The sequence below is a fragment of the Balaenoptera borealis genome (genome assembly GCF_965194805.1).
Source record: "Balaenoptera borealis genome assembly, chromosome: 1".
Lineage (NCBI taxonomy): Eukaryota > Metazoa > Chordata > Mammalia > Artiodactyla > Balaenopteridae > Balaenoptera > Balaenoptera borealis.
Genome location: NC_138860.1, coordinates 59,033,809 through 59,046,552, shown reverse-complemented (window position 1 = coordinate 59,046,552; position 12,744 = coordinate 59,033,809). Strand labels below are relative to the sequence as shown.

Below are 12,744 nucleotides of genomic sequence, written 5' to 3'. Positions count from 1 at the left end.
ACCTTTAGAATATATTCCTATACTGAGTACTTGCTGCTGCCACCAGATATATTTCATTTGGACTTAACAGGTCGTCTTGTTTTCCTGTCATGCTGCCTGCTCACCCACTACCTACATCCCAAATTCTCCTATAGCAGATATAACTTTAAATATATATATATTTATATATCTTATATTACATGTATATGCTTTACATACATATACACACAGACACATACATACATACACTAGGTCAGTTATTCCTTGCTCAGGTTCTTTTCATGGTCTTTAAAGTTTCTGTCTCCTTTTCTGATTTCATCTACTTTTCTCCCTCTCTGTTCTTGCCACACAAGCTTTATTGCTCTTGTTTTAATTTTACCCTCAAGACATTTTATTTGCTCTTGCTTCTAACCAGAAGACTCTTTCTAAGGTTCTTGCTGTGATCAAGTTCTTTGCTCAGATACTAACAATGCACAGGCCTTCCCTGATCACTGTACAATGATAGTGCACATACCGTAACCATCACCGTCATCTCCACCAGTCATTTTCCTTTTAACCACTGAATGCTCTTTGTAGCATTTCTATGCACATAGAAGCTAAAACTAAGACATCTAGCAGAAAATGTAGAAGAAAGTCTTTATGAACTTGGGCCAACAAAAATGTCTTAGATAAGACAAAAAATGCAAGAATTAGAAAGAAAAAAGAAATCGATCAGTTGGACTTTGAAAAACATCTCTAAGGCAAAGAAAAGATATCACAGGAAAAATATTAATACATCTGACAAAGAACTTGTATGGGGTGGGTGTGTGTATTTAAAAGCCCTTACAAGTCAATAATAAGACAAAAAGTCCAACAAAATGATTTGAACATTCACTTCATAAAATAAGGTATACAAATGTCCAATAAGCACATGAAAAGATGTTCAATATCTTTAGTCAGCAGGAAAATGGAAAGTAAAATCACATTGAAATTTTGTTACACATCCAGAATTTAAAAGGCTGATGACACCAAATATTGGGGAGGATGCAGAGCAGGTGACACCCTCGTATGTTGCTGGTGGAGCTGTAAAACCTTGTAATCACTTTGGAAAACAGTTTGGCAATTTCTTGTAAAGTGAAACACATAGTTACTATATGACTTGGCAGTTCCACTCTTAGGTATTCATCTAAGAGGAATGAAAACATACATTTACACAAAGACTTCGGCATGAATGACCATAGCTGTCTTATTTCTAGTTAAAAAAAACTAGAAGCAATCCGTATGTCCATCCACTGATGAAACAATATGCCTGTGATGCCATACTATGCAGCAATAGAATGGAGTAAACTACTGCTACACACAGTGACCTCAGAACCATTACCCTGAACACAAGATGCCAGATACAAAACAGAATATAACTTGATGTATCCATTTTTGTGAAATTTTAGGAAAGGCAGATCTACTCTATACTGCCAGAAGTAGATTGCTGGTTGCTTGAGGTCAGGGATGCAGGCAGAGGACTGATGAAAATGCTCTATATGTTGATTGGGGCAGTAGTTACCTAAGTTTATCATTTGTCCAAACTCATCAAACTATACAGTTAAAATATATATATCACATTTTATGTAAATTATACTTCAATGAAGTTGCTTTTTAAAAAATGCTTACTCTGTGAGTTTACAGTGTAAATTAGGTGTGTTTATATAATTACTTTTCTTTTGCAGCTTGTCTTTCAAGCTCTAGATGAAGTAACTAAATACCAGAGAGATTAAACAGTTTGCCTAAGACAGCACTGTTAGTAAATGGTAGAGTCTGGATTCATGGTTTGTTTGGGTTTTTTGTTTTTAGTATTCAGTCCAGTGTTTTCACCATATCATTATTTTCTCTTTTGTAGGGATTCTGACTAATTATATGGCTTTTAAGGTTTCTTCACCCTAATACTATTAAAAATCTTTTTTTTTCTTTTTTTTTGGTTGTGTTGCTGAGCACGGGCTTCTCATTGCGGTGGCTTCTCTTGTTGCAGAGAACGGGCTCTAGGTGCACAGGCTTCAGTAGTTACAGCACATGGGCTCAGTAGTTGGGCACGCTGGCCCTAGAGCACGCGCGCTTCAGTAGTTGCGGTGTGTGGGCTCATAGTTGCGGCGTGTGGGCTCTAGAGCGCAAGCTCAGTAGCTGTGGCACATGGGCTTAGTTGCTCCACGGCATGTGGGATCTTCCCGGACCAGGGATCAAACCCATGTCCCCTGCATTGGCAGGCGGATTCTTAGCTGCTGCGCCACCACAGAAGTCCCGAAAATCAATGTTTTTAAAACAAATTTTTTAGTTCCTTGATGTTGCAGCTCTTCATGTGCTTTTATTCATCCTGCTTGTTTTTGCAAAGTTGCTGGCATTTTTAGGCTTTGTAGTAATTGTTTTAGAACATGTTAATTGAAAATTAAATCATTAAAACTCAGCCTCTTAGGTCATCCTCCCATTCTCCACCAATGGGATCTAGATACACCTTTCTGGATCTTTCAGTTTAAAGATAGAATTCTCTCTACCAAGCTGCTTTTTAGGAATTTCCTCTCCTTTGGCATGCCAGCAGCAGCAGCAATGTCTCCATGTCCTTCACTTAGCATCTTTGACTGTGTGCTCTTTCCTTGTAACTGTATCTCAGTCTTCTCAGGGCTCATGTGTTGCCATGTTGCATCTTTATGGACTTCTTTTCTCCCTCTTTAGGCATTCCATCTCTGGAAGTTCCTGCTAAAGCACTCACATTCTAAATTTCCTTTGTCTCTAAATTTAGATTTTGAAATTCATGTTGTGACAACTTCTAATTTTATTCAACAAATACTGAGTGAGCAGTAATGTCTGGCACAGTAAATAGGTACACGCTCAGTAAATATTAGATGGCTGGATTAATTATTCTCAAAAATTAACTAGATTTACTATTTTCCCCACATTGTTACTTGTTTGCAGTTTAATGTGTATGTTTTTCAGGAAAATTTCTGACACACTGGAGAATTTTGCTCCTGCTCCGTGTCTATGATATATCCTTTGTTGTCATACTCATCTGATAATTTATCTTAATGTTTCAGCATCCTCCTCCAGACCGACAGGCAGTACCTGGAAGACCAGGCCCTTTCCCTGCTAAGCAGCAGGTCCCGGATGAAGATGAAATATGGAAGCAAAGAAGAAGACAACAGTCAGAACTTTCTGCAGCAGTGGAACGTGCTCGTAAACGGCGTGAAGAGGAAGAGCGAAGAATGGAAGAGCAAAGGAAAGCAGCATGTGCAGAGAAACTTAAACGATTAGATGAAAAGCTTGGCATCGTGGACAAACAACCCTCTCCGGAGGAAATTAGAGAAAGGGAGCGAGAAAAAGAACGAGAAAAGGAACGGGAACGTGAGAAAGAACTTGAAAAAGAACAAGAACGGGAGCGAGAGAAGGAGCGGGAAAAAGAAAGGGAAAGGCAACAGGAGAAGGAAAAAGAACTGGAGCGAGAGCAGGAAAAACAGAGAGAAATGGAGAAGGAAAGAAAGCAAGAAAAAGAGAAAGAACTAGAACGGCAGCAAGAAAAGGAAAAAGAACTGCAGAAGATGAAAGAACAGGAAAAGGAATGTGAGCTGGAGAAGAAAGAAAGGGAGAAAGTGGAGGAAAAAATTGAACACAAAGAACCTACTTTAGAGCCTATGGTAGAAAAACCAGAAAGTGAAAACAGCTGTAACAAAGGTATAATAGTCTTGTTTGTCTTTATATAAGCTTTACAAAAGGCTTCATATTACATGTGGATATTGGATGTTTTTGTATTTTTAAAATATGTAATCCAAATAAAAGTGATTAGTGTTTTTTGGATAAGGTTGAATTTTATTGGATACTTTAAAATGTGTTTTTTTCTGTAATTTTTTTTTTATGATAAAATACATATAACATAAAGTTTAGCATCTTAACCATTTTTAGGTGTACAGTTCAGTGGTATTGAAAACATTCATAATGAACCATCACTACCATCCATCTCCAGAACTCTTTTCATCTTCTTAAATTGAAATTCTATATCCATTAAACAGTAGCTCTCCCCAGCCCCTCCCTGGATGGTGATTCTACTTTCTTTCTGTGTGAGTTTGACTATTCTCAGTACCTCATGTAAGTGGAATCATACAGTATTTGGCTTTTTGTAACTGGCTTTTTTCGCTTAGCATAATGTCCTTAAGTTTCATCCATTGTAGCATATTACAGAATTTCCTTCCTTTTTAAGGCTACTAATCATCATATAAATACACACACACACCACATTTTGCTTACCCAACCTGTTGATGGACACTTGGGTTGATTCCATGTTTTACCTATTTTAAACAACACTCATGTGACTGTGAGTGTACAGATATCTCTTTGAGACCCTGCCTGCTTTCATTTATTTTGAGCACAGGCATACCTCAGAGATGTTGCAGGTTGGGTACCACACCACCGCAATAAAGCAGATATGGCAATAAAGCAAGTCACATGAATTTTTTGGTTTCCCAGTGCATATAAAAGTTATGTTTACACTATTCTGTAGACTATTAAGTGTGCAGTAGCATTCTGTTTAAAAATATATATATACTGTATGTACATACCTTAACTTAAAAATACTTTATTGCTAAAAATGCTAACCATCAATGAGCCTTCACTGAGCCATGATCTTTTTGCTGTGGGGGTGAGGGAGGGTCTTGCCTCCGTGTTGATGGCTGCTGACTGATCAGGGTGGTGGCTGCTGAAGGTGGGGGTGCTGTGGCAATGTCTTAAAATAAGACAACAGTGAAGTCTGCTGCATCTATTGAATCTTCCTTTCACAAATGATTTCTTTGTAACATCAGTGCTGTTTGATAGCATTTATCCACAGTAAATCTTCTTTCAAAATTGGAGTCAAACGTCTCAAACCCTGCCAATGCTTCACCAACTAAGTTTATGTAATAATGTTCTAAATCCTTGGTTGTCATTTCAACAGGCTTCACAGTGTCTTCACTAGGAGTAGATTCCATCTCAAGAAACCACTTTCTTTGCTCATCTGTTGGAAGCAGCTCCTTATCCATTCAAGTTTTATTGTAATATTGCAGCAATTCGGTCATATCTCAGGCTCCACTTCTAATTCTAGTTCTCCTGTTGTTTCCACCACATCTGCAGTTACTTCCTCCACTGCCGTGTTGAATCCCTCAAAATTATCCAGTACTAAGTTGAATAAAAGTGGCAAAAGGAGGCACCCTTGTCTTGTTCCTGATCCTACAAAAAAAGCTTTGTCTCTCAACATTGAGTGTGGTATTAGCTGTGGGTTTCTCATAAGTGGATTTTATTATGTTGAGGTAGTTTCCTTCTGTTCCTAGTTTGAGTATTTTTATCATAAAAATGTGTTGAATTTTGTCAAATCCTTTTCTGTATTAATTGTAATGATCATGTGTTATTTTCCCTTCATTCTGTCAATGTGTAATATATTGATCGATTTTTGTATGTTAAACCATCCTTGCATCCCAGGAATATATCCCACTTGGTAAACGGTGTATAACACTTTCAGTATATTGCTAAATTCTGTTTTCTAGTATCTTGTCGAGAATTTTTGCATCAGTGTTCATAAGAGATATTTGTCTGTAGTTTTCTTGTAGTGTTCTTGTTTGGCTTTGGTATCAAGGTGATGCTGGCCTTGTAAATGAGTTAGGAAGTGTTCCCTCCTCTTCAATTTTTTGGAAAAGTTTGAGAAGAGTTGATGTTAGTTGTTTAAATGTTTGGTGGAATTCACCAGTGAAGCCATCAGGTCCAGGACTTTTCTTTGTCGTGAGATTTTTGATTACCAAGTCAGTCTCCTTACTAGTTAAAAGTCTATTCACATTTTCTATTTCTTTGTGACTTAGTCTTGGTAGATTTTTTGTTTTTAGGAATTTGTACATTTCATCTAGGTTATCCAGTTTGTTGGTGTACAGTTGTCCATAATTCTCTCATAATCCTTTTTATTTCTGTAGAATTGGTAGTATTGTCCCCATTTTCATTTCTACTTTTAGTAATTTGAGTCTTCTTTTTTCTTTAGTTCACCCCCCCACCCCAGCTAAAGATTTGTCAATTTTGTTGATCTTGTCAAAGAACCAACTTTTGTTTTCATTGATTTTTCTCTATTTTTCTCTTCTTTATTTTCTTGATCTCTGCTGTGATTTTTACTTCCTTCTAGTAACCTTGGGTTTAGTTTGTTCTTCTTATTCTCATTCCTTAATTCGTAACTCTAGGTTATTGATTTGAGAGCTTTCCTGTTTTTTAATGTAAGCATTTATAGCTATAAATTTCCCTCTTTGCTTTGCTTTTGCTGCATCCCATAAGTTTTGGTATGTTGTGCTTTTGTTTTCATTCATCTCATAGGTATTTTCCAATTTCCCTTGCACTTTCTTTTTTGATCTTTTGGCCATTAAAGAGTGTATTGCTTAATTTCCACAGATTTGTGAATTTTCCAGGTTTACTTCTGGTGATTTCTAACTTCATTCCATTGTGGTTAGAGAAAATATTTTATATGAGATCTATCTTTTTAATTCTTTTGAGAGTTAATTTGTGGCCTAACGTGATCTGTCCTGGAAATGTCCCTCGAGAAAAATGTGTATGCTGTTTTTGGGTAGAGTGTTCTGTATATGTCTGTTGGATCTAGTTGGTTTATTAAGTTCTCTTTTTCCTTATTTATCTTCTGTGTGGCTATTTTAGCCATTATTGGGATTGGAATGTTGAAGCCTTTATTTTTATATATATATAAATTTGTTTGTTTGTTTTTGGTTGCGTTGGGTCTTCGTTGCTGCGCGCGGGCTTTCTCTAGTTGCAGCGAGCTTGCGGGTACTCTTCATTGTGGTGCGCAGGCTTCTCACTGTGATGGCTTCTCTTGTTGCGGAGCACAGGCTCTAGGCACGTGGGCTCAGTAGTTGTGGCTTGCGGGCTCTAGAGCGCAGGCTCAGTAGTTGTGGCATATGGGCTTAGTTGCTCTGCAGCATGCAGGATCTTCCTGGACCAGGGCTCGAAGCTGTGTCCCCTGCACTGGCAGGTGGATTCTTAACCACTGAACCACCAGGGAAGACTGAAGCCTCTAACTATTAATGTGCAACTATTTATTTCCTTAATTCTGTCAGTATTTTGCTTCATACGTTTTGATGGTCTGTTACTAGGTGTATAAATGTTTTATAATTGTTGTATCTTTCAGTATTGAACCTTTTATTAGTATTTAATGACTTTCTTTATCTCTTGTAAAACTTCTTTGATTTAAAGTCAATTTTGTCTCATGTTAGTGTAGCCACCCTGCTCTCTTTTGGTTACTATTTCCATGGAATATCTTTGTCCATCTTTTCATTTTCAATTTATTTATATATTTGGATCTAAAGTGAGTTCATTGTAGATACCATATAGTTAGATGACCTTTAATTCTATTTTGTCTGCAAAATTGTACTAGCTTCATAGTTAAGAGGTGCTGATTCTTCTCCTACTCTTTTCTGATTCCAAGACATTTAACTACTAAATAAAATCTCATTTGTTCACATGTGTTAATACCTCTAAAACTTAAGTTGAATAGAGGTTAATGGGAATTTTGGATTGTCATAATTAAATGACTGTACTCAGTTCATAATTTCATGTTTGTTTTTCTACCAGTGTGAATAGAAAAGCTTCCGTAGGTCATTTATATGCTTACCAGACAGTAATTATGCTTTTTGAAAAAAGCCTTCGCTGGACTTCCCTGGCAGTCCAGTGGTTAAGACGCCACGCTTCTACCTCAGGGGGCGTGGGTTCAACCCCTGATTGGGGAACTAAGATCCTGCAAGCCGCACAGCACTGCCAAAAAAAACCCAAAACCTTTGCTAGCTATAATCAGCTTTTTTGTTCTTTCCCAGCTTGGCTTATAAACTCTAATTAATAAAACTTTGCTCCAGACTTGCTGTAAAATTCAGTCTTAATGAATAGCTTGAGTTAACAGTGATTTAAAATAGAAATAGTTTTATTTCAGTATATTTTCTGTTACGGAAATACTGAAATTTTTTTTACCTCAAAACCCATGCTCTTTCTATAAGACCCTGCTGCTTGAAGTTATAAAGCTGTTTAAGGTTTTGCTTTAAGTTTTTATCTGTATTCTGGGTTACCTTCAAACTTGGTCCTTAATGTAACTATAAAAAGAGTAAGAGTGTTTTATCTCAATTTTTTTAAAAAAAAAAGATACAGCCCATGTGGATTATTTGTTTAGTTACCAGATTTCACAAATTTTTATATTAAGCAGTCTGGAGATAAATTGATATTGATAACGGGCTTTTATTATATATCTTAAGCACTTTGCTCAAAACACTCAAAAAAGGTAAAGTAAAATTTCTCACCACACAAATGAAAAACATTTGTATACTTTAAAATTGATGAATTCTGAAAGAGAGCAACCTTAGGGAATCTCATTCACAGTTAATGAGAAAGGACCATGGATTAGAAATAAGGAAATTTCATTTTAGTCCTAGTTCTGCCAGTGAATACATGTATTGACCCTGATTAATTAATTTAACCATCAGCAGCCACTATATATACATAATTAATTATGGTTTTGTTTTTAATAATCGTTATTCAGTGACACTTTTATTTTCATTCACATTTTATATGTCCTCTGATGGCAGTTTAATTTTAGCTGGGTTTATCAATGAGATGTATCCATTTCATTTTTAAATGTTGCACCTACTTGGCTCTCTTTCCCCTCTAATATTTTATTTTCTTTAACATTTTTAATATTGAATGTAATACAGACAAAATGTGATTTGTGATTCTTTACTGCATCGTTTTACCATTGGCATTACATTAGCTTTCCCATTAAAATCCACCCCTAATTCTCTGAGAAAAGAATTTATAATATACATGGCTTTGTAGTTGTGACAAATGGCATTCTCTAGAATGTATATGGCTCTGGTTTTCTTTGGGATGAGAACTTTTTTTGTGTGGGGGGATGTGTATGGTTCTTCTCATGTACCATAATTGATACCCTTTACATAAAATAATGATTTTAAACTCTGATGACAACAGAGTGATCACCAGCTATCTTCAAGTATATCACAGAATAATGATTTATATATTTGAAGATAGCTGGTGATCACTCTGTTGTCATCAGACTTAGATTCATTAGTTTTCTTTATAGATAACACCCCCGATCAAAAAAATTTTTAAGTAAACCAGTATGTTCTATTTTAAGTATTTATAGGCCATTTGTGTTTTCACCTAAGTCCTAGAGAACCCCAAGTAAATGTTGACAGTAGTGTTAATATTTAGTGAAACAGTGCAAAATAGGTAGTATTTGAAATGGTTTATTATCACAAAATATCAAATACAGACATTTGTATGGTAAAGCATTTGAGCATGTGATTTCTGTCTTAAGAATCCAGCTTTGAGAAAGTCTAGGGTTTTGTTAATCTAATGTTACCTCATTGATGGTTACCAATATTAAAATACAAAAGTGTTTTAGAGTAAGGATGCTTTCTTCCTCGTTAACTTTTTAAATATATCAATCTAATTATTTCACTCCAGTACAAACAACATGTATTTGTCAAGTGTCGTTGATGAGTATAATTATCTTTCACCTTTTCTTTGGGCAGAGGATGACCCAGTTTTCAGTAGACAAGATAGCAATCGCAGTGAAAAGGAGACCACACAAGCAGCACATGAAACAGAACCAGAATCAGGGTCTCAGCCTCGGCCTGCTATATTATCTGGCTATTTTAAACAGTTTCAGAAGTCTTTACCACCACGATTCCAGCGGCAGCAGGTAACAATAAAAACATTTTATCTTGTATGTGTGATTAAAAAGGTTTATTGTTCAGTAGTATAAGAAATAATTTGACATAAAACTCAAAATACACAAAGCATACAAATTTTCCCTGAAAAATTTCCCACTTTTAAATTAGTAAGTTTGTTGATAAGGGCTTTACTGTGAAACTTCTATGTCATTCCTTTTTTCCCTCTGCCTCATTTATAGAAACCATCTTCCTTTCTAGGAAGTGGTTTCTGCAGTATAATTAATGAGTGATTAGTTGCTTAAGTCAAGTGTAAGGCAAAATGTCATAACTCATCCTTTGTTCTTTTGTCTTGCCACCTCTCACTGTCAAATGTGTTTGGAGTTCTTTTCCCTCAAGGTTTCACAAAGCCTATTTTCTGATTGATTATATTAATTTATCGCATGGAGCTAAAGTCTCAGATGTGGGGTCCTGCTTTTTTTTAGGAACAGATGAAACAGCAGCAGTGGCAGCAGCAGCAGCAGCAAGGTGTACTTCCGCAAACGGTTCCCTCACAGCCATCCAGTGGTGCTGTCCCTCCACCACCACACAGACCTCTTTACCAGCCCATGCAGCCTCACCCTCAGCATTTGGCTTCTATGGGTTTTGATCCAAGGTGGCTCATGATGCAGTCATACATGGATCCGCGAATGATATCAGGTAGACCTGCTATGGATATTCCACCCATTCATCCTGGTAAGTCTAAGTTGGCATTGTCTCATGGCTCACTTGCAGTTTTGCAAGTTCAAAGTTTTTCATTTTCCCCACGTTTTTAGTCTTAATTCCTTTGAGAGTTATAATCTAGTAAGAACTTAAATAGGACTTTTTAGTCATAAAATAATGTGTCTTCTCTCAGCATAGAGTAGTTAAATGCCAGATACTGTACCAACAGTGTGGTAAGACCAAAGAGCAAATATATTTTCTCTCTTGCAAATACTATTTTAAAATTTTCAGATGGAAAATTACTATCTTAGTTATAGTATCTGTTATTCACTACATTGTTTTTATTCCTTCAGGTGTTTCAGCATTTGAATTTTGTCCATATATTATATATTACAGCTTTTAAATTTTCTCTATCATTTGCCAGCCTAACACTTGGATTTCCTAATAGGTTAGCTAAAAACAAATAAAATAGCAGTCTTTATCAGAATAAATCCAGATAATCCAGTACCAAGACAGTGTAGAGGAAAATTTAGAGGTGACAAAAATATGATCAAGAATCACATCTGTATTTTAAAATTTACACTGAAAATTTTAAATTTAAGAGGCATAATTTATAGCATATTGATCAACTAAACTAGATTAATGGGATTTTCTATAGAAAATGTTTTTCTGAAAATTTATCATTTGGTGTAATTCTCATAATGTTTAACATGCGTAGAGTCATGGTGCTTGTTATCTGATTTTTTTTTTTTTTTTTTATAAATTTATTTCTTTTTGGTTGCGTTGGGTCTTTGTTGCTGCGCGCGGGCTTTCTCTAGTTGCCGCCGAGTCGGGGCTACTCTTCGTTGCGGTGCGCGGGCTTCTCATCGCAGTGGCTTCTCTTGTTGCGGGGCACAGGCTCTAGGCATGCGGGCTTCAGTAGTTGTGGCGCACGGGCTTACTTGCTCCGCGGCATGTGGGATCTCCCCAGACCAGGGCTCGAACCCATGTCTTCTGCATTGGCAGGCGGATTCTTAACCATTACGCCACCGGGGAAGCCCTGTTATCTGATTTTTATAGGCATTATCTTTTCTTTCCTTTAAAGTAAAATAGGCTGTTCTTATGGTTTTGCTTGCTTTGCTTCCTCAATTTTTAAATGTATTTAACAGCAACAATAAAAATCTCATTCACAGAAAAACTCAATATAATTTTCACTGATTATTTTTTTGAATTAATCAGTTTTACTTGCCAAAAGTATTTCTTTGGTTTAAATATAGAATGTCCAAATAGTAATTAAGTAATAACGTAGATTCTACGTCTATAATGATTTTGTTTCCTTCGTTCTCCTACCCCCACCCCCCAATCTTTTTCTGATCTTTTGTATAGGAATGATTCCTCCTAAGCCATTAATGAGAAGAGACCAGATGGAAGGGTCACCGAGCAGCTCTGAGTCATTTGAGCATATAGCTCGCTCTGCAAGAGATCATGCAATTTCCCTCTCTGAGCCTCGTATGATGTGGGGGTCAGATCCCTATCCTCATACTGAGCCTCAGCAGGCCACCACTCCCAAGGCAACAGAAGAACCTGAGGATGTAAGGTAATTATTAAAATTATTAGTAGACCAATAGAATATTATGGGGAAACGAAAACTGTGTAGTCTCTCTGAAGATCTTTCTGATTTAGGACTGAGCCACCGATCTGATTTTCTCCCATTTAGTATGCCTTATTTCATTCTAGGACGTATTTTCCTTTTTCTGGCATTTCTGTATTGATTAGGGCATTTTGTAACGTAGCTCTGTACACTTAGTTAAATGCTGAAATTTAGTGGTAGATGTTAAAATTGGCAAGATTCTGCTGTTGATTAGGTACTTGACATGTAATGTGGCTAAAGTGTGGATGTAGTTCTTCCACTAACGAGAAATATGGTAGACATTTAATTCTAAGGCTGAGTTAAGGACAAACACTAATTAACAGAGTTACTTTGAAGTATCAGACAATTGGTGATCTCTAACAGTTTATAACCATGAAGTTAGAACTTCTGCCCTTTTAAGGAGTATATGTTATGGTGTTTTAAAATTCTGATTCAGTGGGAAAGATGGACCTACTCTAGTGTACTCTCGTTATAAGTGGAAATTACTAGTTTCAGTGGATTAAAAGTTCACATCAGCATGTTCTAAACTTCCTCTTAAGGAATGAGCTTCATTTGTTTTTAATTGTGGGGGTGGAAACATAACATATCTACCCCCCTATCAGAATTTTAAGTGTGTAGTATAAGCATAATGCACAACAGATCTCTACAACTTTTTAATCTTGCACAACTGAAATTTTTTACCCATTTAATCATACTCATTTCCGCCTTCCTCCTAGTCCCTGGCAATCACACCTT

At 36.4% G+C, this 12,744-nt stretch overlaps 1 protein-coding gene across 13 annotated transcripts in view; it reads left to right on the top strand.

The window, feature by feature from the left end:
• PRRC2C (proline rich coiled-coil 2C) overlaps positions 1–12,744 on the top strand; it is a 100,054-nt gene that overhangs the window by 46,329 nt on the left and 40,981 nt on the right. For all 13 annotated transcript variants that reach the window (XM_082343728.1, XM_082343729.1, XM_082343734.1 and 10 more), the window contains exons 12-15: positions 3,036–3,669; positions 9,540–9,709; positions 10,163–10,412; positions 11,745–11,955. In XM_082343728.1, coding sequence (XP_082199854.1) covers positions 3,036–3,669; positions 9,540–9,709; positions 10,163–10,412; positions 11,745–11,955 — 1,265 coding nt within the window. The remainder of the gene's footprint in view (positions 1–3,035; positions 3,670–9,539; positions 9,710–10,162; positions 10,413–11,744; positions 11,956–12,744) is intronic.